This window comes from Plasmopara halstedii (assembly GCF_900000015.1).
Source record: "Plasmopara halstedii genome assembly, contig: Scaffold_3060, whole genome shotgun sequence".
Classification (NCBI taxonomy): Eukaryota; Oomycota; class Peronosporomycetes; order Peronosporales; family Peronosporaceae; genus Plasmopara; species Plasmopara halstedii.
The window spans coordinates 3,015,871-3,031,685 of NW_020189964.1; the positions used below are offsets into that span (position 1 = coordinate 3,015,871).

The 15,815-nt window shown below is 42.1% G+C and overlaps 4 protein-coding genes across 4 annotated transcripts; 1 reads left to right on the forward strand and 3 right to left on the reverse strand.

The window, feature by feature from the left end:
* Nucleotides 1-634: 634 nt before the first annotated feature.
* On the reverse strand, nucleotides 635-2,553 carry PHALS_07112 (synaptic vesicle; the record flags this gene model as incomplete). Its single annotated transcript, XM_024720522.1, has 5 exons — nucleotides 635-1,033; nucleotides 1,105-1,270; nucleotides 1,346-2,183; nucleotides 2,234-2,340; nucleotides 2,402-2,553. 5 exons carry the CDS (start codon nucleotides 2,551-2,553, stop codon nucleotides 635-637), a joined length of 1,662 nt encoding a protein of 553 aa, XP_024585713.1.
* A 105-nt stretch (nucleotides 2,554-2,658) lies between these two features.
* On the forward strand, nucleotides 2,659-3,678 carry PHALS_07113 (conserved hypothetical protein; the record flags this gene model as incomplete). The annotated part of the gene is made up of 2 exons (XM_024720524.1): nucleotides 2,659-2,749; nucleotides 2,813-3,678. The coding sequence occupies 2 exons, from the start codon at nucleotides 2,659-2,661 to the stop codon at nucleotides 3,676-3,678; spliced, it is 957 nt and encodes a 318-aa protein (XP_024585714.1).
* Nucleotides 3,679-3,916: 238 nt separating this feature from the next.
* PHALS_15210 (uncharacterized protein) lies at nucleotides 3,917-5,102 on the reverse strand. Its single transcript, XM_036407249.1, has one exon. It carries the CDS (start codon nucleotides 4,509-4,511, stop codon nucleotides 4,305-4,307), a length of 207 nt encoding a protein of 68 aa, XP_036263490.1. The 5' UTR covers nucleotides 4,512-5,102; the 3' UTR covers nucleotides 3,917-4,304.
* Nucleotides 5,103-5,105: 3 nt separating this feature from the next.
* PHALS_07114 (camp-specific 3-cyclic) lies at nucleotides 5,106-8,869 on the reverse strand (the record flags this gene model as incomplete). The annotated part of the gene is made up of 4 exons (XM_024720526.1): nucleotides 5,106-5,120; nucleotides 5,183-5,395; nucleotides 5,465-8,015; nucleotides 8,694-8,869. 4 exons carry the CDS (start codon nucleotides 8,867-8,869, stop codon nucleotides 5,106-5,108), a joined length of 2,955 nt encoding a protein of 984 aa, XP_024585716.1.
* Between the last annotated feature and the right edge of the window lie 6,946 nt (nucleotides 8,870-15,815).

A 15,815-nucleotide genomic window follows, 5' to 3' on the forward strand; every position in this document is an offset into this window, starting at 1 on the left:
TCCCCTTCCAAATATTCAAACGATCATGTGTCATTAGTACAGAAGATGTAGTCCTCAACGACCAGTTTGTGGCAGTGGTTCAAGTACAACGGAGTTGCCATGAATCTCTACAGAGAAAACTTTGATGCAAAGTTTCCGCATTTAAAAATGAGTTTTGTATGCTCCAACTAAGATTCAAAATGAGGCCCTTTAACGTAACCAACCAGTTAGTTTGCTGCTTAAATTTCAAATCTTTAATTGTAGAGACTTTACTTTTTCTAATTCTTAACGTGCGGTTAACCTCCTCAAATACCGATACGTCCCTACTCCAAGAAACCGGTAAGAGTGATGGTATTTGAAAAGGTCTCAGTAAATAGTCGTGATAAAAGACACAACTAAAACCGGTTTTGCTCTCTGTCTCAAAATATTTTCTGCAAGAGATAACTGCTCATTTTGAAAATTAACTACTGCATTGCAAACCATGCAAAATGATTTTGTATTGCATTAATGTGCAACCAAGAATAAATGTAGTATAACCTTTATGAATATAACCGTCTAGCATCAAAAATTCAATATTTATACCACTTATTTACACTTATGGACAGATTCAATTATCATGTTCGAAGCTGGAGATTAGGTTGGCCGAATAAATCGTTCATCTCTCACCATCGTCAGATTCACCATTCTTGTCTCGTTTCTTACCTGATTTCTTCTCACGAAGAAGAAAGTCACCATGTATTAAGCCAATATGCTCTCCTTCGCCATCATCTTGCAAATTGAGCGAGTTATCCTGAGCTGGATCAATAATTTCACTCTTGAATATATTGTCGCCCCTGTCAATTTCGTATATGGAAATCCAGCGCGATGCAATTCCACCAGTACACATAATTACGGTCGTAACCAACAGCAAAGCCATTAGGTGCGGAGGAGGACCCATCAAAAAGCCGTTTACGAATTGCGATGTGATAGCAGCGACACGATTTGAGCAATTCACTACCGCAATTCCTGTCGTTCGAAATTCTTGCGGAAAAGACTCAGCCGAAAGAACTCCAAACTATAGCAAATGACAGCAGTACATTGATAAATACAAAGACTCAATTTGCGAGAAGAATACAAGAAACGCACTCCATTCCATGCTGCAGTAGTGCACGCACTGAAAAGACACGAGACTAGAACGATAATAGTCTTCGAGCCTTCTATATTGAATGCAAATAGAAGCGCGCAGAGTGCTGACATGAAAAGTGCGCCGGAGAACAAGCGTTGATGGCCTATTATATCGATCAAATAGAGACTATAGCATTTGTCAGAATTAGCAAAACATGTCATCATAAGAGACCTACTGCACGATCAAAGAGGATGGTCGCACCTGACAACGTTACCTGGTAAATTAGCTCCAGCAAATAAGAAAGCATTTTCAAACGGGTTTTTTAAACCAGCACTTTGAAACAGCTTCGTGATCCAAGTAGAGAGACCATACGATCCAAAACTTAGCGAGAAACCACACAACATCAACAGTAACGTTGATGCTGCATTTGATCGATCAAATAAACCAGCTACAATTTGCAGACTTTTATTACTACAAATTGCATCGTGCAAGTTTGTAATGTCGCCGGAATCGCGTTTTTTGTTGTCGACACTATCACCTTCATTAAAAAATTGAATCTGAATCTGACGACCGCTTTGATGAATTTTATGAATATATTGAAGCACCGCTGTAACCCCTTGAGCGTCACCTTTACTTGCCAAAAAGTGTGGACTCTCAGGAATGTATTGCGTTGTCAGTATTAGACAGGTAAAAGACGGTAGACCGACAATTCCAGCAAACCAACGCCACGATAGATGGAGAATCCGTTCTCCATTATTGTACTTGCCTAACATTATCCACGCTGTCCCTGCTGTTACTACTGCTCCGATCATCCAAAATGAGCACAGAATTGTGACATATCGACCACGAGCCGACACCGGGACATGTTCCAGACACAACGCAAATAATGTAGCTACTACCCCACCGACGCCCAGACCAGCGAGGGCCCGAAAGAATATCAGCCAGTAGATATTTGGCGAAAAAGCCGAAAAAAACGCAGCAAGCGCGTTTATAGCCAACGTTACGAGTAAAACTGGTTTTCGACCATAAATATCACCAGCCACTCCCCCGATCATGCCTCCAGCCAGCATTCCAGCAAATACAGCCGCCGTCAAAAGACCTAATATAAATTAATACAAACTTTGCATCTTATTGTAATAAAACACTTACTAGATTCCCATGGTGTCATTATGCCTTCCGAGTCTTCATAAACAGTTAAAATGTACCCAATAGCCAAAATCTCGACTGCATCGGCTACATTTCCTAGACCTAAGACACTACATAAAATATTGATTTGACATGAAGCGTTAAAGGAATAAAACTCAAAAGATTTCGTACGTAACAACGCGAAGCTGATGCAAGCCGCAGCCAATTAGTTCCATTTCATCGTGCACCACTTGTTTTAGTGCCTTGACATCATCTACAAGTACGACGTTTTCATTTGGTAATTCCCACGAGATCGTCGGTGCTGTAGTCATGCGGCCGCCCATTATTGTCAGATTCAAAAGAAAAAGGTATTTCTCATAGAAAGGGACCTAAATCAGACATATAAATTAGAGCCATAAAAGTTTGATACGTCGCGGTGACTAGATAAGATGCACGCGTGGCGATCGCTGTCCCGCAGCATTCTTGTGTTCACAAATGTATTATTTCTACTGTTAGGATCTGTGCTCGTCTCGATTGGAGGTATAGCTAATATCATTGATGCAAAACTATTATAACATTCAAGTTCTTATGGTGATATTGTAGGCTATATGGCGTCGCTGCCGGCGCTCGCAGAATTTTCAGATGGTGGTGTGGCTTCCTCCGTTATCATGTGTGGCTCTCTAGTTATCCTCATTGCTATACTTGGCTGCTGTGGAGCACAATGGGAGAGTAAAGTCTTTTTGTTCCCATACGCTATTCTAGTACTCGTCTCGGTGATTGCCCAGCTATCGTTGGCTGGTTTTCTAACTCATGTTCACAGCTCATTGGAAGAAGTGGCTAAGCATGATTTTGACCTATCAGTACTTTCTCCTGCAGACCAGGAAACGCTACGCTGGATCAACAGGAGGTTCAAGTACGTGTATTATGGCTGTGGATTTGACGTCGAGATCGACTTGACGGGTACACGCAATCAGCCACTTCTGGCTACATGTTCAAATCAAGAATTTGAATGGTTTGCACGATTTGTGGAGGAAAATTGTCCAATTCGGCACGAACAATTACAAACCGGAAGTATTTTTCTGAAATGTGCTGGTCCGAGCTTTTCATTGAGCAATGCTATGACAGAGCATACGATGCTTTGTGCGTGTGAGACGCGTATGATCTCGTGGGTGAATGACCAATCGCTTCTTGTTGCTGTCTTTGTATTTGTTATTGTGTCGCTTGAGATAATGCTCGTTGGGCTATCTTGCTACGTCATGCACTCGCGTCGCAATCGTCGTTATGGATATCAGGAGATTACAATGCCTGTACGACAGCAGCCGTACAATCCGCACCCACGAAATTATTCTGGTCAGCAAGTGGGCCAGCGTCAGCCACTTAATTCGCAACCAGCGTATAAGTCATACGGTCCATCTGGGGTACAAAATCCCTATGCGGCTGCTGCCACAGGCGGTAAGATCAAGAACTAACGAAAGAACTTTGACTGTTTGGCTCTCGCGCAATTATGATCCAATTGCGTTGATAAAGGTGTTGTTTCTACTGTCTTGGCATTTTGTAGCAGATATGCTTTCTCAATTACATATCGTTATCAACTTGAGCATATAAACGTAACAAGTTACATTTGAGCTAAAAAAAATTAATTTCTGGATTTGTGACATAGAAAATATTCGATTTATGTATCAAACGAAAAAAAGAATGACTTTGTGTCAAGTTCTTAATTAGCTCAAATGACATTATTAAGGTACGACATATCCAGGTCTGTTCGTCATCCCTATGCTCATGAAACATGGACGGCGATCCAATTGGCGTTATTTTCTTCCAGGTAAGTTTAAGCATGTATTAGAGCAATACATTACCGAAAAACAAATGCCATTTCTTCGAAAGGTACTGGAAACGCACAAAAGGAAAGGAAGAAAAGTTTTCAAATTGAAAAGCTTCTCATTTTATCTTGTTTGCCATGAATTTAAGCGAAATTCCATTCGACGTACCTGTAATCATTCATTCGACACAGTAGAGAAAAAACTTGCAGAATCCACTTGGTACCAAGGAAGCTCGCTGCGTATTCGACAATCGTGATATTTACGAGCAGCTTACTCTACGACGTGTCCATGACGGAAAGGTTGCCATTCAATCGAATCACAACGGACGATACTTGCACGTTTCCACAAATGGAGATTGTCGTTTTGACAAAAAAGACCCTGGCGAAAAGGAGCTTTTTATGATGGAGACGGACGCAGACTGTGTTCTGTACTTCGTGTCGTGTCACACGGGGAATATTCTTCAATGCGATAGCAACAAACATGTCAGGTGCGAGAACAACAAGCGTCTAATTGGCCACGCCTGGAATATTATTGAGCCACGCTCAAATGCTGCTACCACGCAAGTTCAGCGAGGTATAATGCGGAGAAAAATTACATGGGATTGAAGGTTTTGTGGGCAGGATGTTTGATGCTCCAGACGAAACGTTTTAGTGACAAGGCATGATTATTTGAAAATCAAAAGATTCGTTTTCATACATTCAATATTCTCACTGCTCTGTTGTACGTTTTATTGAGACAAGCTTAGATTTATCGGAAAAATGCCCATGCGATTTGTTTGCTGATAGTTGTCCTCTGATTTGTATTCGTTCATATGTTCAAATGTAAGGTTGAGCTCGGGAAATACCAAGGAAGCGAGCATTGCCAACTGGTTCCACATGGTGCTTCCTAAATTGACTTTATGGTTAGCTTAGTACTATTTTGAGTGGTGGAAATGAACAAACTGTCATAAATTAACCGAAAACAGATTCTTTAATCGGTGCAATACAAACTTTCCCGAATTTTGGTATAGCGATGTTTGAGAGCTATCAACCATAAATTTATACGGTGTCGATGTCTCAGGCATCATGGTGATAACGTCAGTGAAGTATATCCTCTCATATGGAGAAAATTAGAGGCAAAACAATATTTAATTTACTTGAAGTTTTATTTATACCTGACAACATTCCAGTACCTGAACCTTGTCATTCATAAAAACTTCATTCTTGATAGCTACAATAGACGTGAGTTGTCTCCGATCGGCCTCTTTCCATAAAGTATAATTTTGAGCTGCAGTATTCTGTATAGCGCTAAACTCTGGTGCGAAAATCACTTGAGCAACTGTATCGTAAAAAGGTAGAACTATAAACTCAAAAAATCCAACTTGATTCTGATCAGAAGAAAGAAAGCAAACATAAGAGTGACAGTTTTCGAGAACTTCAAATCATCAAAACTATACCTTTGCACTGTTTTCCGAATTTCGATCCATAAATGGCGAGATATCCGATTGGATTGCACGCTCATTGTCGCCCTGTAAAAAAAACTCTTCAATAATAAGCGCTGACCAGACAACGTGCAGCTTGCGCATCTTAGCAGCGTGACCAATGTCAGCGCACTTGATGACAACTTTCATTATTATCATCGGATCTGTCACGAATTTTGGAGCGGATACAAGACCCCCCAAAGCTGCCCCACTATTTGTGGTATTTCCTGAAATTGCAGTAGCTTCTTGTAGCAACAAAGCTTTAAGATTTCCTACTAGTTGTAGATGCATGGATAAGTCAGTGCTTAGCACCATCTCTATGATCGCCTTGCGTATTTCTCGGTACGGTTTATCCTTCAAACGGCCAAATATATCGCAGAGCGGGTTGCGCATAATAAAGAACGTTTCTGCAAGGTGCATACTCTCGAGAATACTGCGGTCATTGTATTGCAGAGCCAAATCATGTTTTGCTTTAATCAAGTAATTATTGGACTTTCCCGGGTGACGAAAATCGTGAATCGCAGCAGCTACAAGTGCTGCGTAAAACTCGAGATTTGTCAATGTATCTCGAATTTGTCCATCTGCTAATGTTGTGATGAGAAAATTCACCGAGTTCACAACGTCAGCAGCGTGACTGCTGTTGTGGTATGGATTGGCAAGATAGCCATCGTCTAGTATATATAAAAAATTTCGCAATACTATACGGTCAACCCGAAATTCTTCATGCAGTCCATGGAGCTCAAACAACGCTGCAGTCACATACATGAGTGGTCTATTGCCAGTTTGATCGGCAATTTGTAAAGTGTCCAGATCCCAACCATCTTGTTGAATGCATTGCTTCACTCGCGAAAGTGTTTGTTCTTCCCACGTTGGCATGTCTGGTAATGGGGCTATGACCGTCAGGCCTGCAACACCACCAGCTCCCATACTTAAGCCACCTCGATGACTTCTCGAATTAGAATGAGAGCTGTGTGACATGGCAACTCCAGAGCGACTTGTATCGGCGTAATCCTTGCGTGCCAGCACTGACAAGGCCCAATTTTTTGTGTCATTATCCACCTCCTTCTCAGACTTCATTTGTGCACTGATGTCAGGCACAAAAAGATTTTGATCTAAACATGCAAGATTACGAACAATCGCCATGCCACGCTGAGCATCCTCGTCACTCAAGTCAACCGTATTAAGAAATGAAGTTAACTCTGCAAGTAACGCATGAAGTGGTGAGGTCAAATCAAGATTAAAATGACCATCACGTTGAGCCAACTCTAGTTTCAAAGTTCTGTTTTCCTCTGCGATTATATTTTTTTCTCGAGTGGCTTTCTCGGCCTCTAGTTCCACCGCCCAAACATGTAAAAAGTCTTGACGCATTACTCGATCGACATCTCGGTTACGCAGCAACATAACAAAAGTGAATACCATCGGGAAACAAATGACTAAGATTCGATTCAAAATAAACTGCATAGAGTTGGTGACAGGATAAAAAATGAGCGTCAGAGTCATATAAGAGACACTTGTGATCACACCAACTACTGCGAAATGAAGTGTATCAATTCGTAAGAGTGGTACAAATACCGAGATCATGATTAGTCGAAGAAGATTAATGTTCATAGTAGCTGCTGGAAGGAGGATCTCCTTAGTAAATGCTTGTAACACCTCTGCACGAGTACCTGCGATTGGCTTTAGTTGCCAATCCGAACGCATCGTGCTATTAACGTAGAAAATATGTGCGTCGTCACCAGCACCAATTTCGAGCTCGTCCAAAATTACATCAACGTTCTTAGAGACATAGCTGTACCATTCCGTAAGCATTGAAAACATACCACCTGCAATAATAGAAAAGCTCCAACATAGTAATACGAGCGTATAAATTCGTTGAAAGTAGATTTCGTATGCTCGTCTTCGGCTTATGTAAATGAGCACTGGAATGGGTAAAATGGGTGTAAAAACCAGTAGAAAATACTGAGAACTCTGGGATCGAACGTTTGCGTCTTTTGAAATTAGATTAGACAAATTGGACCCTGTGAATGCTAGGTACATGAGAAAAAAGATCATCGACACTCGTGATGCCCTTGCAGAATTTTCACGCGCAAAAGTAACTTGATACAGTTGTTCGAGTCGTGGTTCATTCATAAATGTGCTTGTGATAGGATGATAACGGACTTCAACAGGAGTTTTCTTTGTCTGGACTACAAACGTAGCATCGGTGTGTGGATATATACGTGAAATTCGCTGATTAGCACGATCCTGATTTAAAACTGTCCGAATAGCCTCAGAGCCGTGATGACATCCCTGAAGAAAGTTTGTATCATCCTTTCCAGCGGAGTGTGTGGTGAATAAGGTTAGACCACCACCAAGAGTTCCCTCCTTCATATCAAAAGACTTTCCACGAAAAAGAGATGACTTCTGAGCTCCTGGCGCCACATTATCGGGCGCCGAGCGCTCGTCTTCCTTTAAAACAACCGGAATTTTCACACGACGCGTCGTGACGGACGCGGTACGTAACACTGGCTCTGCAGCTATTCTCTGCCTACTTGGAACACGAAGCGTCAATAGACTCTTGCTTTCTGCCTATTTTTACCGTTCTTCGTATGCAGTTAATCGTGCTCAAAACTAAAATGGTGGATGACGTTTGAGACGTGGACGAAGTCTTGCCCAAGAACAGAGTACTTTTTCCAAGGATTGTGCGAAAAAGTCAGAACTTTATTAAGCCGAACCCGAGATACCAAGACTCGATACGCAAAGTGTAAATGCGGGGCTAAATAACTAAATTTTTTGATTTCTTACATGCTTGTCATTCGGAATAGAATGTACAAAATGAGTTGTCGAAGTTGGTGTAGATTGCGAAATCAAAAAGCAGTCGACTATCGAAAACTTGATATCTGATTTCATTTGGGAGCATGTATTAACATTAATATCCGAATACGATCAAATCATGCATGTTATCCTGTTGAAGGTTCAAGGTGTTTGATCAAGCAACAAGTGGATGTAGTATCATTTCATTTCAGAGAATGTTGTGCATGTTGTTCGGACAGCATAGCATTAAACGATATTAGTATGTGTGTACTTATGTGTAATATCAGAACCTTCTCACTAACGATGACATAAAAAGAAAGAGACATTTTGCTTTTGATGATCTAGCCTTGCCAATCATGGATTTCATCGTTGGTGGCTGAAACCCATGCGATTGATCGATGTACTAACGTACGGGTACTTTGCAATGTCGTAACCCATGAGCTCGGTAGGCTCTGTATTCAGCAATTGTGGAAACGGTCGAAAACGCGAGGAGGTCGTAACCCAAATAATTTGTACTTGAAAGCCATCAAGGTGAGAGCCAAGACAACCAATTCTCCTTACTATACCATCATTCGTACTGGATGTCATTCGATGAGGCTGAGGCTGAAAAGGCTTAAAGGTGAGTACCCGCTCATAACGTTAACTGCTTGAGACTTTTCTGTAGTCTTATTCAGTCGAACTTATCCGTAAAATACTGCAGAGTGATCATGCGGTTGGACAGGGGGAGTATGGCCTCGACTTAAGAAAAAAAATGCTACCATATCAATGGAGACTTTACACCATCTTCAGGGACAAAAAATGCGTCGACGAAATTTCTTGATCGCTTACGCTTGCAGGTCAAGCTGAAATAATAATACTCTATCAAATAAATCTTATGTGCGCTTGAATGGTTGCCGCAAGAAAGATTTATCGAAGCGCGGCTGATAATCGACGTGAATTATATATTTTTGAGGGATGTTTGCGATACGCCTAGTTTAATCATCGATGCAAAGACAAAAGCCCGTCGATGCTCTTATATTGGATGTAGCAGGTGTGTGTGATGAAAAGTATGTCGTAAATGCCTTAAATGATTCTTTTATTTTTATTGACCCCAGTCAAAGTTTGTCCTACTGAGCTAGCGAACGTTTAACATTGAGACAATAGGAAAGAGAACACCAATAGTTTCCGCTGCTAAGTCGGCATGACGTGCTGTCATGACAACTTCCAACCGTCTGAACAAGAGTCAGACCAAAATTAGACAATACTCACATTAGCACCGAAAAGTTATGTGAGAATTTCTAAGTGATTGGCATTTCGGTATCTATGGAGATAACAGATCTTCGATAAGGAGAGGTTTGTGGTACACTTGGGCTGCTAGCTGGTCGTAAGACAACTATGGGAGACAGGTAATCGGTCTTTGTCGCAAAGAACGCGAGAAAATGGTTTGGCATTTATTTGGTGTTACTCTTGATAGATATAGATCTAAATATATACTCTTGTAAAACCTTTCGGTTCTGCTCCTGGTAAAAGCGCACGAACCCGACTTCTGCGCGTTAGTTTATGCGGACTCTAAAAGCCAAATCTTCTTCTAAGCAAAGTGTATGACAACCTCGGTGCGAATGTATAGGTTCCGCCGAAATGCTTTGAATACATACATTGATCCGCGTCACTTTTTCACGAAATGCCTTGTAAATTTTTGCTCTGAACCATGTCCTAACGTTTCTAGTAGACGGGACCGTTCCAGCTAGATTTTTGACTGCTGTTTGTTTTCCATATCGTAGGTGTCAACTAAACAAATTATCACGAAAACACATATCGAGTACAGCGAAATGTGTCTACAAATCCACATCGCAATTTTCAATCGAACGCTGAATTAACATCGGCCTCGTATATTGCCTACGAGCTACTAATTGCGTGCGCTGGTTTGAAAGTTCAAGTGTTAAGTGTTAAGGCCAATGATTACTCCCAGGCTGCGATCTGCGAAGCATGCAGACGTAAGACAAATTTATTTGTGAGTGAGCCAGAATGGAAGTCATCAAGCCATACTACTTAACTTCGTAGGACATGATGGCAGACATATTCCCGAGGCGATGTTGACGACTGGACGCCTTTTGAATGATGATCGGGACACGATTTCGCGGATTTGCGTCGCTGCTTTGGAGTTGAGTATAGCTTAGTTATATGCTATGGTAGAGGCGTCGCTTTTTCTGGAAAAGAGCTCTTCACGCCCGACTCGTTCGTAAGAGCGGGATCGAAGTTTGGCGTCGGTCAGACAACATAAAATACTTAATGTGTTTACAATCTCTGAAGGGTATTAAGAGTGTAGTTCAATCCTTTCTTTGCTACGACCGTGAGCGGCACGATAAGGCGTGGTCGCGACCTGGTTATACCACTTAATTTGTCAGTACTTTGGCTGCATTCAATACGACCTTTTGCCTCACAATGTATTTGCGTATATTTTTTTTGTCTCTGGCATCGTGGTGTTGCTTTTGTTTGTCATGGCTCTCAACCATAGCGTCAGGCGCCATGCGCATCACCTCAATATCATTGAGATGTAATCATCGGATTTGCTTAGAAGTATAATTGAGCTGATATGAGTAAGTTGATTTAGATCGACGGCCTCTCCTATACCTTAACCAGAGCCGCTTCGTCGTGATATCAAAGGCAAGCGTGGGGTTACTAAACCATTTTGTAAGTTGGAGTAAAGTCTGTAGAGATATGCACTGGGCAATTCCGATTCCTACTAAATAACTGAAATCGAATCGCTCCAGCACCGCAATCTATCTGAGCAAGATATTTGAACAATATCATCTACAGCGGAATTCAAGCTCTCCGTTTGACCACCTGTTTACGGATGTTCAGCGGTTGACATATCCATCTGGTGCTGAGTCCATCGAGAAGTGTTTGCCAATACTTCGCTGTAAAGTACGGATATCTAATATCACAATGGCTACCGGCAAGTCATGTTGGTGCAACACCTAGACGAATAAAAAACCCTCACCAGTCGAATAATTTCTAAGATGAACCAACTTGCTCGGACAGTCCACAAAGACCACAATATCAGCATTGCCGAACTGTTTTGTTGGGAGATCAAGAAGCGTCCATACAGATTGACTGCCTACAGTATGCCGAAATCGGCAGTCTGGTCAAAAGTCCCACCACATGCGGCGCGCTTTTAAACCGTTGCCACGTTCCACACGTTCGCGCTTATGTGCTAAGACTCTTTTTCCTGTTGATCCTCCATTTCATAGCGCTCACCGAGCAGTACATCTTTCCTCTTATGAGGTGTCCAATGAGTGGAATTTCATGTGTCACGTACAGTATTTTGTACCTGATGTCTTCATCACTTCACGCTGAGTCTCATATAATTCAGTGCTATGATACGGCAAGATTTTGTATAAGGCATAGCGTAGCAGGTGTGTAAGCGCGCTCTTCGATAACGCCACATCTGAATTCTCATAATTCTTGCTCTTCAGATATATCAACAATGCTAAATACGTTCAGTGTAACCCAAATGCCGTACGTTTCGCCTTATCAACTTGAGACGCCACTACTTCGAAAAGCGACGATTCATTATCGAGGCGGCGCGAAAGCGCATCAGCCACCAAATTAAGTGATTTGGTCTACACCTTGGCAAAAAGGTATGCTCGGCAAAGAAGGAAAACCATCTTGCAATTATCTGGAAGAGGTGAGGTGACGGCGTCGCTATGCGAAACGATTATAAATAGCCAAAAGCCAAACAGGTGCACCCCGAAGTTGAGTAAAGCAAACTTTATTGCAAGTCATGGTCATGGTACTTTCTTCTCAGCAGCTTTCAGCTGGCGAGGCTCGAACACGATCACGTGTTCGTGCCCATTGATATCCGCTTTTGGTAAAACTTAGCCTTTCGCTAAAGTGTCACAGACGACGTGAAATGACCAATTTGGAGTCGAAAGGAGACACACATGATAGCTTTAGAGGCCATCATTTCCGCCACACCCCGACATTCCTTTCATCCTTTACAGATGATTGGTGATGGGGCAGCATGGTTGACACTGTACTTACGCAAGTAGACGCAATATTTGGGTTTAGAAACCATGACAAATTCATGACACACTTCTCTATTTGGAGGAACACGCGTGGTGAATTTCATTACCACTTAATAATATTGCGTCAACAGAGGATGCGTAAAATCCTTCAGGATAACTGTTCTGACTCACAAATCCAGAGGTCCGCGAGTCTCCTCAATGATGGGTTTATCTCTGACAGCTGACGAGCTCAGCTCCTCTTCTGGTGTCAACCATAGGCATCACCGTCTTGCAACCTTTTACACCTTTCTCCGAGAAATTATTCCCAGCTAAAGATAACGTGGAACCTACCATTCTTAGAAATACACCGGTGACTGCGTTCGCGATAGTCTTTCTCGTCACTTACGGTAGATGCAGCGGGGCTGCCGTAGCTTAGCGCTTGAGGGAGCGTCATTTAGGTCACCGACCTTTCGTTCTATACTCAGAACAAGTACGAGTTAGTGGATCGCAATCCGCTTACTCCAAGAGTAATTATTGCCTTCCCAAGGCTAATTAAATTCGTTTTAGAATCCAAAACTGATTTTTTATCCAAGTTTTGAAAGTTAAGATTTTCCTAAATATACTAAATATATATAGTAAAATCTAAATACATGCATATCTACTGGCCACCTAGCCACATACCGTATTTTTGTTTGGGTGCAGTCGCACCATGCACATCTCGTGTGACACACACCCCTGTTACCAGGGTACATGCAACCCCGTTACAGTAGATCTTCACTACTTCACACGGTTGGCTTGATACACGTTAGTACTGACTTTGCAGTGCATCGCGTCAATGATGAGTTATCCTTCTTATCTTGAAGGCTATTCCTCATATTCACGGTTCGAGATGCCGTCTCTGGTAAGGAAGATTGCGATAATTAATTGGTTCCACCCTGCAATGGTCTTGGAATAGTAGACAACAACTTACAACTGTTTTGTTGTTGTCTTGATAGAGAAACACTCTGCGAATCAATACTTTCCTGTCTCAATAGAGGAACAATCTAGAGACTGACATAAACAATCGCTCATTTTCATCTGTCATAAGAACTCGGCTAAATACCGTATCTGTCTTCCGGGCACAAGGCCCCTAGCAATAATATTATTGTCAATATCGGGTAGTCCCATATTTTGCGCAACAACGCGCTACTTATTTCAAGTAGATACCCGTCAAAGCTCCACCAAAACAAACGTGCGTGACACCAAGCCTTTTTGAGTTTCATTAGACCCATGACTCGTGGCATTCCAGTCACTCCATACCTAGAATGTGTTATCATCTCAATTATAAGTCCAGGACTGAATGATGTTCCACGCTGATAACGTCCACAAACGTTACTTAAATGTTCTACATACTGATCGAAATCATCCTAGTGTCACCGTTGCTAGGTGCACATACACCATATTTGCGTTTGGCAGCTTCAGTACTACCGCATACTATCTACTGTTGTCGACAGCCGTGCATCATCCGTAATCAAATAACGCAACAATCTATCAGGCTATCTCACGGCTTCTCAAATCCCAGAGCTTATGTCAACCAACAACAAATCCATGCTGTAAGTTTCAGCGCGATTAAAGAAAACGTTTTTCTCTAATTGAAACGACCTCGACTCTTTCCAGTAGGCCGCTCTGCGGCTACTGAGCATTCTCCGCGAGAGCTTCGTTGTCCTCCCTTGCGTGACAGACCTACCAATCGAGCTTTTCAGCCAAGCGCAATGGGGGTACATAAAGAATAAATAATTTATTTTACCGCAGAAGAAAGTCTTTGAGTACGTGAAGCTACTCAGCAGCTAAGATATTCCTATTTTATTTATGAACATGACTGAGGTCTATGACCTCTGGCGCGCTCCTAGAGCTTTCGTTTTCATCACTCCACCCTACCTTCACAGCACAGAGGCTGTATATTGCATTGTTTGAGATACCCATCGATTCTCTGTAAGAGGTATGGTTAAAGCGGAAGTTTTCAGTTGAAGCCGCACTTGTTTGGAGACCCTCCGCGAACATAGTAACTGCTACCGCCCTTAGGAAAGGATCGGAATCCATTGCAGCCCGGGACATACAAAGTCTGCAGGGTCTCACCTTTTTCGACGTGTGGACAATCACTCTGAAAGCAACTTTACGCCTGGTTAAGCGAGCAAACACTCGCGACGTCTGTCGCTACAGGTCTTTCCAAGTTGGGATCACCTATTTCACCGAGACATCGCGCTTGAGTGCTCATTCTCGCGCGGGACCTCTTAACTTGGAGATTGCATGTGCGACGCGCTGAATCTCATTTAGCAGAAAGTCCGAAGCCATGACCATTTCAACTTTCCTCATCCAGGCGAGGGTTTTTTTCGTTCCGATCCTCAAACGTCGGAACGCTCAGCATCAAAAGCCTCATCAAGATTATAGTACTTGCTCAAGAACAACAAATGTCCGTATGTTGAGGACATCATTATTGCAGTAAATAAGCCTTGTAGATCCGTGACGTCACAGACACCCTAAAGGCACTTTCAAGTGAAGACGATAGATAACGCAACTTATATCGTGGAGTTGCAGATAAACGATGGCAAGAGTGCCAAAGCGCATAGCACCTTATATACGCAATTGATGAAGCGGTTCGGTTCGCAAAAAGCCGAGGTGACTGATAAATATTATAGTGTCAACAAACGGATGCGGAGGTCTGAGTCATAGAAAATTTGCACCCTTCCAAAATTGATCGACTCTTGGGTGTAGATACACTACGTTGTTCTTCCTGCGAGCCTAGGCGCGAACACCAACGGTCGGCTTCAATCCTTGCCATCTGACCGGAACGTTTTCGACGTAACTCCTAAATCAAGGTTGTGTATGTGAACGCTTCACCATATGATGCTTGGACCTCTTTCGTATCTGATTCTATGCAAGCAAATATTCAACTACTGGAGTATACGAACGAATGGTGTTTCCGATCGTTTTTTTTTAATCCTTGATAACGCTTACTGTGTAGTCTGCTTTACTGGAAGGAAATGGAGAAGATTTAATTTAAGTACGATCATCGCGTTGAGTCATTACCCAGTATGTGGACATCAAGCATTTACATCACGAGAGAAAATGTTGAAAGCATAATTGAGACGGCTAAAATCGACTTCGTGGACGCAGAGAATCGATTCACGAAAATGCATACTGAAGCTCTCATGACTCAGTGGCTTTTGAATGTACAGATATGAAAGATTATCCCGAATGTCAGCTTACACAGTGTTAGCGGTGATTGGGAGTGGCATGATGACGCCACACAATGCATGAACGGAATGAGTGAAAAAACACAAGATTACGGTGGTGTCATTATCACAAATCTATTCACGGTCAAAATGATATTGTTCATTGCTTAAGATAAATTTGATATGTATAATTAGATAATCTTGAATAAATAATCATAGCAGACGACAAGTATCTGCTATGATTTTGTAATCTGCATCCCGAAAGGCAAACATCTTCAGTCTACAATAATATCTTAAGCATGACACGGGTTGAAGACGGAGCCGATTATGTAGGAC

What these genes read in the sequence shown, in the direction of transcription:
- PHALS_15210 (XM_036407249.1), bottom strand. Translation starts at nt 4,511, where the DNA reads ATGTTTGTTGCTATCGCATTGAAGAATATTCCCCGTGTGACACGACAC.